This window comes from Salmo trutta, chromosome 20 (assembly GCF_901001165.1).
Source record: "Salmo trutta chromosome 20, fSalTru1.1, whole genome shotgun sequence".
NCBI lineage: Eukaryota > Metazoa > Chordata > Actinopteri > Salmoniformes > Salmonidae > Salmo > Salmo trutta.
In genome coordinates, this window is record NC_042976.1 from 33,322,751 (window position 1) to 33,339,774 (window position 17,024).

The window sequence follows — 17,024 nt, forward strand, 5'->3', positions numbered from 1 at the left end:
AATATTTCTGGGTATGCGAAAATATCATGTTTTATAGTAGTGCAGGTAGCTAGTGCCAACGATGGGCAGTATTTCTGTTTCATGTATTTGATATAGGTATTTCAATACTTTCAATACCTATTTTGTCATTTGTATTTCACTGGTCTGAACTACATTTCATATGGCCTATTTTGTAATAAGTTAATTCGAATTTTCTAATACAAATATATACTTGCAAGTAGCACGCTTAACTACAACATTCTCAGTAACGGTAACATAATCTCTTTACTTGCTATGACTGTTGTATATTCTTGTTAACCTTAGTTTAATACACTGACTGTAAGATGCTCTGGATAAGAGTGTCTGCTAAATGACCAAATGTAAAAATGAACACTTGCAAAGCAAGCACCAGCCAAGCTTCTGGGAGAGCGCGATGGTCCCCTTTTGATTAGAGGCACATTTCAACACTCAGACATAATTTACAAACAAAGCAATTGTGTTTAGTGAGTCCGCCATATCAGAGGCAGTAGGGACGACCATCTTCTCTTGATAAGGGTGGGAAATGGACCATTAACAAGTACTTCTGGGTGTCAGGGAAAAGTACAATCATTTCTTTATGAATGTAGTGAAGTAAAAGTAAAAGGTGTCAAAAATATAAATAGTAAAATAAAGTACAGATAGTCCACAATATACATAAGTAGTACTTTAAAGTATTTTTACTTAAATACTTTACACCACTGTATGAAACAAAGGCCCATACAGTAGAAACAGGAAGAGAAGTGCCATCTTAACCAGTTCAGAGAGCCCATTGATTTACAGTAGCGACAGTAGGTTAGCCTGAGTATATGGCTGGAACCAGAGGGACCAATCTAATAAGGAGGCACAGCATGCTGTGTGTTAAGAACAGTGGTGTACCTACTATAATAAGATATGGAGGAATATTTTGGAGAGAGAGAGAGAGAGGTAAAGAGAAATGGGGGTGGCTGCAGCTCTCTTTCTCTTTTCTCTCTCTCTCTCTGTCTTTCTCTCTCTCTCTCTCTTTATCCTTCCTCCCTCTCTCCTGGGCCACTCAGAGGAGGATAAACTATATTAGAAAACTCCTTGAGGCAGAGATTAGCATCTCCAGTCGCTAGCGCTCACCGCTAATGCTGGAGAGAGGCTAGGTGCACTGAGGGTCATGTGGTTGATACACAGGCAGAGAGGGCGGGTAGTCACTAGATGGCCATGCTGGAAAGGACAATATTGTTATCAGAACTATGTGAAGTAGGGTTTAGAGTTAGGGTTGTGGTTGAGGCTAGGGTTATGGCTGAACAGGGATGTGGACATCAAACAGCTCGAGGCAGGGCTTTCTCCCATAGAGCTACATTTTTATGGAATGGTCTGCCTATCCATGTGAAAGACGCAGACTCTGTCTCAACCTTTATGTCATTACTGAAGACTCATCTCTTTAGTAGGTTCTATGATTGAGTGTAGTCTGACCCAGGAGTGAGAAGGTGAATGGCAAGGAGTGACGATCCGTCCTGTCTTTGCCTGGCCAGCTCTGGGATTCTCTGCCTCACTGGCTTACTAGTGCTCTTCCATGTCGTCCCTAGGAAGGGTGCGTCACTTCGTGCCTGTCGGGGGGCTAGAGTCAGTCTGTCATATCTGGTGTCCTGTGTGACTTAAGTATACTCCCTCTAATTCTCCCATCTCTCTCTGTCTCCACTCCTGGAGGACCTGAGCCCCAGGACCATGCCTCAGGACTACCTGGCCTGATGACTCCTGACTGTCCCCAATCCACCTTGTCGTGTTGCTGCTCCAGTTTCAGCTGTTCTGCCTGCGGCTTTGGAACCCTGACCTGTTCACCGGACATGTAATCTTGTCCCGGACCTGCTGTTTTCGACCCTCCCTCTCCCTCTCCCTCTCCCTCTCTCTCCCTCTCTCTCTCTCTCTCCACCGCTCTTGCTGTCTCAACCTCTGAATGCTTGGCTATAAAAAGCCAACTGACATTTACTCCTGAGGTAATTAATACTGCTGGTCATCTATAAACGTTTGAACCTCTTTAAGAACGATCTGGCCTTAATGGTCATGTACTGTTATAATCTCCACCCAGCACAGCCAGAAGAGGACTGGCCACCCCTCAGAGCCTAGTTCCTCTCTAGATTTCTTTCTAGGGAGTTTTTCCTAGTCATCGTGCTTGTTCATCTACATTGTTTGCTGTTTGGGGTTTTAGGCTGGGTTTCTGTATAAGCACTTGTAACAGGGCTTTATAAATACATTTGATTTGATTTTGATGAAGCTAGGGTTACAAGGAAACCAAACTGGATACGTGTGTGAGGGTTTCAAAATAAATGTACACGTACATTGTTATTCAATCATTTTATCCACACTGATCGCACGCTTAAGCATGCGTCTGCGATGCCAAACGCTAAAATAGAACTTGGTTTCCCATCTCCTTATTGGTTTTCACGAAGATACAACCTCACAAACAGTAGTTGTATAAAAGACAACGAGGAGATATTAATCAAAGATAATTAACTACAAACTAACTAGGTTTATCTTTTTATGTGTGGCTTAATCGTCCGAATAGAGAAACATAACATTTTTTGTATGATCCGGGTCAAAATTCTACAAAGAACCAGCTAAAAAGGGGATCAATGTTCATCTCCCAGGACAAACTGCTAGCAACAGCACATCCATGGATGATGTTTCATGTGTCTTTATACTTGTCCCCAATTGAATATAGTTGGTTCACAGTTGCGTGTCATAATCACATCTGGTAGGGATAGACAAAATCAACATGTGCATTATGGCGCACGAAGACGCACACGCGGGGCCGTGTACCCAAGGTGTTAGAGTTAAGGGTAGTGTTGAGACTAGGGTTAAGGTTGAACAGGGATGTGGCCATGAAGCTAGGGTTAGGGTTGTGGTTGCGGGTTAGGGTTGAACCAGGATGTGGACATGAAGCTAGGGTTAGGGTTGTGGTTGCGGGTTAGGGTTGAACCGGAATGTGGACATGAGTGCTAGCGTTAGGGGTAAGGGTTGAGTGAGGTCATGTGTTCTCTGGCATGGCCCAATAGTGTTCGATCCTTTCAAGCATGGCCAGATAGTCATGACTGGAAGAGAGACATGCATTTCCTGTGCATTAGAATGTGAGAAAACAGATTCTGTTCTGTTCATCTAAAGCCGGGTGTACACTACACAATTTTGGCCCCATTATTTAGCTGTCCCAGACAGGTTTTTGAGATCGGAGACAAAATCCCCATGTCGTTGCCTACACAGGATGCGCGGCCGTCACATTTCATGTGAGCTTGTCAGAGACACAATCTGAGGGCCATCGATCTCGTCTTTGAGCAGTCCCAGACGACCCAATATTTTCAAATAGGTTTTAATTTATCGGCACAAAATCAACAATGCTCTTCTAGTGTGAGACAGCAATAGCCAATAAGAGCAGAGAAGAAGCCAGTGAGATGATGACGTTGTTTAACAGGAGCACAGACTGCTACGAGTATGGGTTTGTACTCACCTTCAACCAAAACCAGAGTGTCAAATCGTTACAGCTGTGAAGTTCACAAGCAATGTTATTCAATTCAAAACGTTGGCTATCTCAGCTTCATATGGCAAGCGTGAGTGTCTGACTGAAAACATTTATGAGGCTGCTCTGAGGCAGCTCTGAGCGTTAAATCTAATCACATGATTACATGCATGTAGCCTGTGACCCCCTGTCTGTGCCAGATGGTTTAGTCTGCGCACCACTACGTTGGCAAGACAAACAAAACTACAGAAAAACGGTTGTTTTAATGTGAGAGGCTCAGCGATGTTAGGATTTTGTGTACACCAGGTTTAATGGAAGTGGTCAATACTAACTGCAGCCAAGCCCTGCTAACAGTGTTTCAGTGAAACTCATGGATTTATCATGGATCTGTCCTGTGTTTGTTCTGTTCAATGAAATAAGTAGGACAGGGACAGACGTGGCCTATGTGGTCCCGCACTGGGTTTCAGCATGCGCGCACACACACACACACACACACACACACACACACACACACACACACACACACACACACACACACACACACACACACACACACACACACACACACAGGGTTGGAGTGCGCACACACCTTTACATAATGCACCAGCCTCTCCTCCTCGTTGACTTTGTAGGTCTCGACTCCGTACTCTTTAGCCAATCGGAGGATCCGATTCTGTGTAGGCCCGATGTAGGCCCCACCCAGGTCAACATACTTAGTCTGCTCATTCTGGAGAGAGAGGGGGGGGGGGGGAGAGAGAGGGAGGGAGGGAGGGAGGGACAGAGAGAGAGGGAGAGCGAGAGAGGGTTCATCAGAAAAGAAGTGGACAATCCTAATCCCAGAGATCAATTTAGTTTAAATCTTTAACCAAATCAGTTGCTTGAAAATGCTTTACATTATAACACAAGTAGAGCTGCTAGACAGCATCTAGAGAGGGACCTGGTACTGTCATCAGAGAGAAAACTGGATTCTTATAGGGATTACACTTTGACTGGCACTTTGCCTGTGGTTTGACTGAGGTCTTACCCGTACGGTGAAGGTCCGTCCACCAACCCGATCTCTAGCTTCCAGAACCACAGGACTCAGCCCTTTCTCCTTCAACAGCTTAGCTGCACTCAGCCCTGAACGAGACAAAGAATGGACAGAGAGAGAGGGAGAGGTTAGTGTAAACATGCCAGCTGAACATCTAATGTTGATGAAATGAAGAAACATTTTGTGTAAACAATCCAAGTTTGAACATAAATTATTTTGGTATGTCCCTCCTCTCCATATCCCCTCTCTTGTCCTCCCCCTGTGTTTGTCCTGTTGTGTAGAAAAGGAGAGGATAGCCCAGTGATATAGCAGGAGAAATCTCTCTAAAATGTTATGTTTTGGTGCTGCTAGGGCAATTCAGGTGGCTAATTGGTGACCTTTTTACTGAAGAATGCAATCGTTTTTATGATTGTGTTTTGTAAGTTGATGATGGAACATTTTGTATTTTGTATTTGTAAATGTCGTAAATTTGTATTGGTTGTGTAAATCAAATCAATGTGTATTGATTGTGTACACAGTTTAGCAGATGCTATAGCGGGTGCAGCGAAATGCTTATGTTACAAGCTCCTAACAATGCAGTAAAATGTCAGACAAGTACACACATAATCACCAATTAAAAAATGTAAAATGTCATGAGAAAGAGACAAACACACCAACTGATCCCCTGCTTATTTCAATATCAAGGAAGTGTTGAGAGCAGAAAATAGCTGAAGACTTTCACATCCCAAACACACACACACATCCCCAACACACACACACACACACACACACACACACACACACACACACACACACACACACACACACACACACACACACACACACACACACACACACACACAGAGAGAGAGAGAGAGAGAGAGAGAGAGACGTTCCCATCTGTAGTCAAGTGACTTACTTCATCTGTAATTGACCTACAAGCCTCTACCCCTAACCAGGTAGAACCCTTTATGGATCAATATAAAATCCTCTGTGGAAAGGCTTCTACATGGAACCAAAAAGGGTTCTTCAAAGGGTTGTACTATGGTGACCGCTGAAAAACACTTTTAGGTTCTAGATAGCATATTTTTTCTAAGAGTGTACCACTCAACAGTCAGCCCACTCCCAGTCCAAACCGTAAAGAACAAGCTCATATCAGTCATTTTGTCTTGTTTTGTTTCTTGCTTTTCAATAGTGTTTTCAATAGTGTTTTCAATAGTGTTTTCAATAGCATACTAGAGTCAAAAGCAGGGGTGTCCACTGTCCAACACTCCTCCTAGAGAGATAACCACCAGCAGAAAGTGGCCAATGGCTACTTGTTTGTTATTGTAGTGTGACTGAATGATACTTAGCTACAGAGGTAGTATGGGCCTTTCTCATCACCATAGTGACCCTAAGGCCATCTCAGTCTAGAGCTTGATTCAATAAGACATTACATTTCACACATGTAATTTCAGCTGAAGCTAGGCGAGGTCACACAGGCGCAATCACACACACACACACACACACACACACACACACACACACACACACACACACACACACACACACACACACACACACACACACACACACACACACACACACACACACACACACACACACACACACACACACACTTGAAGGATTAGGCACAATGGAGCCTCTGGCCTTTGTCAGTCAAGCAGGCATTCAGACAGAAAACACACAGGCAGCAGTGTCCCAGTGCCAAGGATCCATTCAGAATCTCAAGACACACACATATGACAAAAAAAAGGATTCCTAGAAAAGTGTGCTTTGCAGCAGGTTATAAAACACAGCACAAACATCCTAAGCAGAAACTGTGTGTGTGTGTGCACAACTTGTCACATCCAAAGGGCACTTTATAATGCTCTGATACAATGGAGGTGTTCGTTTGTCCAGTGAACTGTATTACATTCTCTCCTACTGGGAGAAGTGTGGATATTCACCCCAAGACACTGCTCTACATACTGCATGGAAAATCTAACAAGAGCTGAGGCCAACAGGAGGTAACTAGAGGAGAGGGAGGTAGTGTGTGAGGGTAAAGGAGAGGGGCGTAAAGGGGGTAGAGAGGGGAGAGATGGAGAAGTCAAATCGAGAGAACGAGAGAGCGAGAGAGGAGAGATGGACTTGATAAAGAAAGACGCACTGTATTCATCTCCACGGTCCGTGTTGCCATCTCTCAACAGGAGCTCCCATCTGTCTAAATGTCCTCATGGCCCCCTCTCCATCCCGCCATCCTTCCCCTCGTTTATCCCTCCATCTCTCCAGAGCAGCCTGGAAAGCTACCAGGGTTTATATTGGTTTAAGCATACTTGTCATGCATTACCAAACTTCTCCATTGCCCTTATGCACAAACGCACGCACACGCACACGCGCACGCACGCACACGCACACACACACACACACACACACACACATACACACACACACAGCGCTCTGGGGAGTACTACTTCTTTTAAGTAAATTGATGCTATTAGGTGTTCTCTATCCAAAGGTCAGACAAGCACAATTGTCCAAAACAAAAACAAGCTCCGACTGTTTAACCTTGTTGTTTATGCCGACTGCACTCTGGAAAAACAAGATAACTTTACCCCTGGGGTTTTGCTTTGATCAAAATCCCATTTGGAGGTATATTATTTTTTTCAGAAGAAAATTATGAATATAAAATAAGGATCCAGTCAGAGGATTTCTTTGTTGCTCAGTTCCATTTGGATAGAGGTCTATTGTCTGGCTGGGACGAGACAATAACGTGTGTGTTATGAAATACATGAAATTAAATGAGCAGCTGAGCATCTAAGAATATTATGGACACATGCAGTTTGTCTGATGCCTTATTTCTAGCTGAAAATAGAGAAAGAGAGAGAGAGAAGAGGCAGATTCTCTGAAAGATAAAGGGAAGTGATAAATAAATAAATAACTTTGTGATAAATGGTATACCAAAATTGCCCTGCAATATGGCCAATGGGTGTTTCCTTTTTACTTGGAAGTAGAGACATTGATTTCATTCCACAAACAAAATCAACAATGCAGTGATTCATGCTGGTATAGCGTAATTCCCAGGGAAACTATAAGAGACAATATTTTGAAGTTCTGAGATATGATTGGGGTATAGGGCTGGTTGGTTAGGTTTATACACCACCAGTTTATACACAGTGCAGCCAAATCTGCAACGCTCAACAGTGGCATCTATTGTGAGAAATTTCCAGCAAAACAACAGGTAAGATGTGCATTCTGCAAGGGCATCTGACTGAACTCAACATTACAGAAGTAAATTGAGTAAAGCCTCCAAACCCACTTGTGTGTAATTGTTTCTGTATTTCTGCTTAGGACCCAACGGTTACCTCCCATAGGCGGGAGAGGTAGGACTTTCACTGCTGTGCAGGAAACTGCAATCGTTGATATGGTCATCAGAAACAATGGCATAAAACTCAGAGATTCGGGACGGGGGAGTGTTGGCAGACAACATTACATTTGGAAATATTCACAATGTAAGCATAACAACTATTTATAGAGTCCTGAAACATCATCAAGTCAGGAAGAAGCAGTTGTACACTGACCCCTTTGAGAGGAACTCTGAACGAGTCAAGCAACTCAGGAACCAGTATGTCCAGGTAAGAGGACTATAAAATACACAACTGGTTTTGAACAAAACCAAAAAGGGCAGAGGCACACAATGGCATGTTTTTAGGTATAATGTAAACTACCGTAATAGCCTAACTCTTATGTTGCCTTGTGGATTTATTTTAGAGAGTCATGGAGATTGAAGCCAGGCAAACACCCCACATATTCATCTTTGTGGATGAGGCTGGTTTCAACTTGGCCAAAACACGACGGCGAGGAAGGAATGTGATTGGGAAAAGAGCCACAGTGGATGTCCCGGGCCAGAGGGGTGCCAACATCACAATGTGTGCAGCAATATCCTTTGATGGATTGCTGTTACACAAACTGTTAATTGGGCCACACAACACCGAGCGTCTCATTTCATTCCTGGATGACCTCTGTGGAAGGGTTGTGCCAGGTGAGGAAAGAGTTGCAGAGGCGTTTGTAATTGTATGGGACAATGTGGCATTTCACCAGTCCCGTACAGTCACAGAGTGGTTTGCAGCCCATCCCAGGATGGTGTCACTTTTCCTCTCACCTTACTCTCTATTCCTCAACCCCATAGAGGAATTATTTTCCTCATGGAGCTGGAAGGTTTATGACCATCATCCACATGATCAAATGTCCCTCCTGGACACAATGAATGCTGGATGCCTAGACATATCTGCAGAACATTGCCAGGGATGGACCAGGCATGTCAAAAGATTATTTCCTAGGTGTATTGCCCAAGATGACATAAGATGTAATGTGGATGAGAACCTTTGGCCAAATGCAGAAGACAGGGTTGACTAGCATTGCTACTGTATCTGTATCGGTAGATGGTGTATATACAAATTCTTGTATTTTGGAAATACTCAATGCCATAAAATGACATAAAACATATTGAAGCATAATGCATCATGTCTGATTCATTCCTGTAACATATACTGCAGCGAATTCTAAACAGTAGAGAGATGTCATTCCTGTTTTGTAAAGAAATTCTACAAAAGAAAACATTGTGTAGTGCTACCTGTTGTTAGTGTTGGTTAGGTCATTGTTTTATGAGTGACAAAGTGTGCTTGTTGGGTGACAACCTTTGCTAGTGTTATGAAAGAATGAGTTGATTTGAGACATGTATGAAGTGTTTTGGTAGTTTTAGTGCATTTTGGATGTGAAATGAACTGCTGTGCCAAGCTGAAAGTTGGTTAGAACTGTGTGAAGAGTTTTGAAAAAGTGAACTAGGTATTGAGAAATGGGTCCTAGCGATTGTAAAAAACTGTAGCACGAGGAATAAAATAAAATACACAAGAATGGAGCTATATACAGGAAGTACCAGTACCAGATCAATGTGGAGCTATATACAGGGAGTACCAGTACCAGATCAATGTGGAGCTATATACAGGGAGTACCAGTACCAGATCACTGTGGAGCTATATACAGGGAGTACCAGTACCAGTTCAATGTGGAGCTATATACAGGGAGTACCAGTACCAGAACAATGTGCCGAGGTACCAGGTACTTGAGGTAGATATATACACGAAGGCAGGGTAAAGTGACTTAGGCATCCGGATAGATAATAATAAGAGTAAAATGAAGAACAGAGTAGCAGCAGCAAATGGTGAGTGTGCGTGTGTGTGTGTGTGTGTGTGTATATGTAGGTTTGTTTGTGTTGTGTCGGTATGCTCGTGTGTGTTATGTGTGTGCATATGTAGTGTTTGAATGTCTGAGGGATTTGTGTGGGAGTGACAGTGTAGTGTGTATATGGTGTGTATATAAAGTCTAGTGAGTGTGCGTCGGGTGCATAGGGTCTGGCTATTTAGCAGTCTTATGGCTTGGGGGTAGAAGCTGTCTCCAAGCCAGTTGGTCCGAGAGCCGATGCTCCGGTACCGTTTGATTGGAGTCTTTGGAGATGTTTTGTGCCTTCCTCTGACATCACCTGATAGAGAGGTCCTGGATGGCAGGGAGCTCGGCCCCAGTGATGTACTGGGCTGTCTGCACCACCCTTTGTACCGCTTTGCAGTCAAGGGCAGTGCAATTGCCGTACCAAGCGATAATGCAGCCAGTCAAAATGCTCTCAATGGTGCAGCTGAAGAACGTTTTGAGGATCTGAGGGCCCATGCCAAACCTTTTCAGCCTCCCGAGGGGGAAGAGGCGCTGCCGTGCCCTCTTCACGACTGTGCAGATGTGTGTGGACCATGTTAAGTCCTTAGTGACACAAACCTACATACACACATGCCAATGAACTTAAAGCTCTCGACCCGTTCCACAAGAGCCTCGTCGGTGTGGATGGGGGCGTGCTCTCCCCTCTTTCTCCTATAGGCAACGATCAGTTCCTTGGTCTTACTGACGTTGAGGGAGAGGTTGTTGTCCTGCACCACACTGCTAAGTCTCTGACCTCGTCCCTGTCGGCTGACTCATCGCCTTCGGTGATCAGGCCTGCCACCACCATGTCATCAGCAAACTTGATGATGGTGTTGGAGTCGTGCGCGGCCACGCAGTCGTGGGTGAACAGTGAGTACACACTCCTGAGGGGGCCCCGTGTTGAGGGTCAGCTTGGCAGAGGTGTTGTTTCCTACCCTCACCACCTGGGGCTGACCCGTCAGGAAGTCCAGGATCCAATTGCAGAGGGAGGGGTTCTGTTACAGGGTCCCTAGCTTGGTGATGAGCTTGGATGGGACTATGGTGTTGAAAGCTGAGCTGTAGTTTATTAACAGTATTCTCACATAGTTATTTCCTCTCTTGTCCAGGTGGGAGAGGGCAGTGTGAAGAGCAATTGAGATTGCGTCATCTGTGGTTCTGTTGGGACGGTATGCGAATTGGAGTGGGTCTACAGTAAGGTTTCTGGGATGATGGTGTTGATGTGTATCATGACCAGCCTTTCAAAGCACTTCATAATTACAGATGTGAGTGCTACAGGTCGATACTTATTTAGGCAGGTTACCTTGGAGCTCTTGGGAACAGGGACAATGGTGGTCAGCTCATCCAGCCTCGTTTCATACATTTACATTTAAGTCATTTAGCAGACGCTCTTATCCAGAGCGACTTACAAATTGTTTCAGAAAGACATAATATTGCAGTTTTCCTCTGATAGGGGACTCTCAAACAAAGCTCATCCATCTTATTCTCCAGTGACTGGACATTTGCCAATAGAACGGAGGGGAGCGCCGTTCAGTTTCTCTTCGCCTCAATTTCACTAGGACTCCACCTTGTCTCCCACGTTTACGCCTGCTGTGTTTTGGTAGCCCATAGAACAAAGGAATAGGGTCCGGTATGAACAGTGGAACAGCTGAGTCGGAGTTGAAGTTGTATTTAAGTCAAAATCAAGGTTAGTAACTGTCGATCTGATGTCCAGAAGTGGATGTGATAATAGTATGGTCTTTCTGTACAAAGAAAGGAAAGATAAACATGATAAAAGTCACTAAATAGCAAAGTTGGGTTGGAACTCGTAAGATGTCGCCCTTCTCCGTCGGCGTTATCTTGTCAACTTGTTGTTTGTGCTGCACTGGTTGCCCTTTTCTCATGGCAACGGGACACAAATCTTGCTGCTGTGATTGCACACTGTGGTATTTCGCCTAACAGATATGAGAGTTTATCAATGTTTGATTTGTTTTCAAATTTTTTGTGGGTCCATATGATCTGTGGGAAATAAGTATGTCTAAGGTGGTCAAACATTTGGCAGGAGGTTAGGAAGTACAGCTCAGTTTCCACCTCATTTTGAGGGCAGTGTGCACACAGCCTGTCTTCTTTCTCTTCCTATCTCTACCCCTGTTTATTCTGTCTTTCTCATTCTCTATCTGTCGTTATCTCTCTCCTTATCTCCTTCTCTGTCTCTCCCCATCCAGCCTCTCCTCTCTCTGCCCAGCACCTTCAGGCAGTAGCTGACCTGATTGTGTGGTGGTTTCTCTCTAATGTTAGTGAAGGGAGAAATCCAGACAGCTCTTTCTACTCTCACTGTCTGCTCTCTGCATAGCTACTGTTTGCCAGCCTTTTAAAATCCCAGCCTCCGCAACTTTCTGCTACTGAGAAACAACAACCAAAGAGGACTACAGTGGATTACAGAGTTTGTATGATAAATACACACACGCGCGTGCGCACAAATACACACCAACACCAACGCACACACATGTACGTGCGCTCCTAAGGACTCCAACACAGGAGTGCACAGTCCAACATAAAAAATCTTGGGTTACAAATTGTCCACCCCACCGCAAACATTCACTTGTCTCATTTGGCTTCTGCCAGTGTCAAAACACACAGAGCTTTTCACTGGGAAACAAGATTGAGAGATCAGCCGTGTTACTGTGACAACACAGTAAAGGGTGTGTGTGTGTGAGTGTGTGCGTGTGTGGGGAGGGGTAAATGTGTCCATTGTTGTTCGAATGCCTTGCCTCTTTTCAGAAGCCAAACAGCATCTTACAGCCAGCCTGTCCACAAAACAAACACAAACTATGAGTCTGAGAGAATATTTAGTATTCTCAGTATCCTTACAAAGAAGTTATGAAACACCAGCTACGCAAAAGGGTATGTGAAATGTCAGGTGTAAAGCATTCCAAAAACATGTTGTTTTCACATGTGACATTTTTGGGTTCAACATTTGATAACATGAAACTACACTGTAAGCCATTGCTGTTCATTTTATGGTAAATTGTACAGTCATTATACAGTACATTTCTACATCAATAGGATACTGTATTAGTATTTTGCTATATACACTACATTACCAAAAGTATGTGGACACCTGCTCATTGAACACCTGATTCCAAAATCATGGGCATTAATATGGAGTTGGTCCCCCCTTTGCTGCTTCTGGGAAAGCTTTCCACCAGATGTTGGAACATTGCTGCGGGGCTTACATTCAGCCACAAGAGCATCAGTGAGAGCGGACACTGATGTTGGGCAATTAGGACTGGCTTGCAGTCGGCTTTCCAATTCATCCCAAAGGTGTTCGATGGGGTTGAGGTCAGGGCTTTGCGCAGACCAGTCAAGTTCTTCCACACTGATCCAGACAAACCATTTCTGTACGGACCTCGCTTTGTGCACGGGGGCATTCTCCAAACTGTAAAGTTGGAAGCAAAGAATCATCTACAATGTCATCGTATGCTGTAGCGTTAACATTTCCCTTCACTGGAACTAAAGGGCCTAGCCTGAACCATGTAAAAAACAGCCGCAGACCATTATTCCTCCACCACCAAACTTTACAGTTAGCACTAATGCAATGGGCCAGGTAGTGTTCTCCTGGCATGTTCTCTGGCATCCGCCAAACCCATATTTGTCCGTCAGACTGCGAGACGGTAAAGTGTGATTCATCACTCTAGAGAACGCGTTTTCACTGCTCCAGAGTCGAATGGCAGTGAGATTTACACCACTCTAGCCGACGCATTGAGCATGGTGATCCTAGGCTTGTCTGCGGCTGTTTGGCCATGGAAACCAATTTAATGAAGCTCCCGACAAACAGTTATTGTGCTAATGTTGCTTCCAGGGGTAGTTTGGAACTCGGTAGTGAGTGTTGCAACTGAGGACAGACGATTTTTACGTGCTACTTGCTTCAGCACTCGGCAGTCCCGTTCTGTGAGCTTGTGTGGCCTACCACTTTGCGGCTGAGCCATTGTTGCCCCTAGCCGTTTCCACTTTACAATAACAGCACTTACAGTTGACCGGCAGCTCTAGCAGGGCAGAAATTTGACAAACTGACTTGTTGGAAAGGTGACATCCTATGACAGTGCCACGTTGAAAGTCACTGAGCTCTTCAGTAAGTCCATTCTACTGCCAATGTTTGTCTATGGAGATTGCATGGCGGTGTGCTCGATTTGTGTGTTCACATACTTTTGTATATATAGTGTATTTACTGTCAATTGCAATGCACTAAGGTACTTTTTGGCCCGTTCTGCAAATGAACTTGGCATGCCTCACTTGCAATCGCATTTAAACTTATAGGATACTTTAGATACGCTTATGGCACAAACTGTTAAAAACAAAAAAGTTTCCTGTAATTTTACAGTAAGTTACTGGCTACTGAGTTGCGGTGAAAATAATGGAAACAATTTTTAATACACTAAAGAAAAAGATAAACACAACATGTAAAGTCCCATGTTTCATGAGCTGAAATAAAAGATCCCAGAAATGTTAATTTGCACAAAATGTTGTGAACAAATTTGTTTACATCCCTGTTAGCATTTCTCCTTTGCCAAGATTATCCATCTACCTGACAGGTGTGGCATATCAAGAAGCTGATTAAACAGCATGATCGTTAGGCTACAGTAGACTATCTGAAATAAGATGTAGGCCTATCAGGGGCTATAGGCTGCCTGCATCTATCCAAGTTCAATTACAATTATAAACCCAGATTTGAGTCTGTAGCCTATGCCCATTGAAATTACAAATCAATCTCGCAAATGGGCCAGTTATAAATGTTTTTAGTGTATATCTGGCACATGATAAGAGCCCAATTGCCAGAAAATAGCCTAACAATTGTTTTGAAGTTCGTCCTAGTGTTTCTTGCTCAGAGATTTCGAGATCCTCTGTCCAACTTTCATCACACAAACTCTCCTGTCGGATTTATCTATAGTTAGGCACATGCGCACAAGGGATTTATTTACAATTATAAATGAGGTTCAAGCCCTGAATGCTGATTGGCTGAAAGCCGTGGTATATCCGACAGTATACCATGGGTATGACAAAAAATTTATTTTACATTGGTAACCAGTTTATAATAGTAATAAGGCACCCTGTGGGTTTGTGGTATATGGCCAATATACCACGGCTAACGGCTGTATCCAGGCACTCCACGTTGCGTCATGCTTAAGAACAGCCCATAGCCGTGGTATATTGGCCATATACCACAAACCCACAGGGTGCCTTAATGCTTAATCATAGCAGTCAAATGAGTTATATCGACATCCGTTAATGTAAAATTATCTGCCGATTTTAAGAAGGGCAAATTATATTTTCTCTTGCAACATATTCCAATTAGTTTATTAAGTCATGTCATAGTTCACAATAACTATTATTTTGGTGAAAATGTTGCTTCTAACGTAGTTACAAGTTACGTCGATATTCCTTATTAATTGGCTCAATACAATTATGGAAAATGTGTTTATTGTATAAATATGGCAACTCCTCTCTTGCTGGCAGGTTTTGAGTTGTCATTGGGATAGTAATTTTAGCGATACCTGGCAACCCTGAGTGGCAGCAAGAGTTCTGTAGGTTACTGGCAACATTTCCACAGTGAGTTACAATAACATTCCAGTAAAAAAAGACAAATTCACAGCAACAACTTGCCATTAAGTTCATGGAATATCCACAATAACCTCTAGTCTATAAAGACAAGCTCATCACTGACACACTCTCTTAAAAAGTCTGAAGAACAGCCAGTGACAAAGGAATTGCTCTACTTTCATTGGCATAACCATCAAACAATTAAACGGCTACAACACTTCGACTGACGGTTGGCATAAATACACATATATTTGATCACGCCCCAAAATATGATAATGCCCCCACCAGTACATTGCCCCCACCTATCAAAGCACAGTGATGATCATACATTATATTCAAAATATTGGGTAGAAAAATATCCTATTATACCTACCAGGTACTGAACTGTACCATGCGAGTTCATATGTGTTCCTGTGAAGTGTACCTTTGACCTTTTTGTACCCCCAGGTAGCAACACTGTTCCCTAACCATCATCCCCTTATATTTATTTTATTTTTCGTGTTTTTTTTTCTCCATTTTTTTAATCTATTATTATTTAAAAAATGTTTTAACATAGTATGAATAAGTACGAACCTGGTGGCTCTGCAAAAACATTGATGCACCCCCAAACCAAGAAGAAGCAAGTTGAAATCCCCAAAGTGTTAATGTATACCAGGGATGAAGTGCCGCAAGCACCTCATGTTTTTGATTTAACTGACCTGGATGACCAGGTGTGTTGAATTTAGGCAATCACTGAACTGATCAACTGGCTCAGTTGGTCGGGTGTGGTCTAGTTAGAACAAAATCCTGCAGTACCTGTGGCACTCCAGGAACTGGGTTGCCTACCCCTGATGTGAACTCTATGTCAAGTGTCCTTGAGCACTGCTAGTTTTATGTTGATGCAATATTGGTGGTGATAATTGGACAATTATTGACTTGGACTCTGGGCAGCTTTTAGCAAAGTGCAGAAATGCATTAAGTCCGTGGCCAAATCTTTTTCATGCTCTAAAGATCTGGTGTTATAGCTACACTGTAGCAGGATGTTTCAGGTTGTTAGTGACCAAGAGGTTTTTATTTCAAATCCCAAGTGTTGTTACAGTACAAAATTACAGTTTTTTACACTAATTGAAATCAGAATACAACAGTATACTGTCATTTTATAGAAATAACACCAAGTAGTATATATTTACTTTATTTTACTGCAACGTTAGGCAAAGTGCAGAAATGTATCCATTACACCAGCAGACCTGGTGGTGCAGTAGGAACTTCAGGTAGTTAGCAACCAGGAGGTTGCGAGATCAAATCCCAAGTGAGGTTGATTCCCAAGTATCAGCATACTGTCTATTAACACCTGTATTTAGCTGTAAAAATACAGTAACTAGTTCTATATTTAGCATATTTTCACCGTAACTGGACAAAAACCTCCAGGGGACCATGACAGAATGTTCTAAAAATGTCCTTGGGGACGTCCCTGGAACAAACCGGGAACTAGACAAAACCTGCAGGGAACCATGACTGTTTAAATTTAATTAACGTCAATTATGCCTTTCCAAGTAAAATATTCTAAATTAGATTTGACACCTGGGTTTTCAAATGATGTCACGTGTAGTTTCAAGTTATTGACATTTTGCATTTGCTTGTTGTCACATTTATTTCACATTCATTTCACATGAGCTCATGTTCTCACATGTTGTCACATGTTGTCACATGTAGTTTTATGTTATCATATGTTGCTTCACATGTTAT

General features: G+C 43.1%; 1 protein-coding gene across 1 annotated transcript in view; it reads right to left on the reverse strand.

The window, feature by feature from the left end:
• Window positions 1-17,024, reverse strand: part of LOC115155917 (amine oxidase [flavin-containing]-like) — a 52,786-nt gene that overhangs the window by 24,670 nt on the left and 11,092 nt on the right. Inside the window, exons 2-3 of the mRNA XM_029703000.1 lie at window positions 4,518-4,612; window positions 4,083-4,220 (exon numbers count right to left, since the gene is read on the reverse strand). Of these exons, the coding sequence (XP_029558860.1) occupies window positions 4,083-4,220; window positions 4,518-4,612 (233 nt within the window). The remainder of the gene's footprint in view (window positions 1-4,082; window positions 4,221-4,517; window positions 4,613-17,024) is intronic.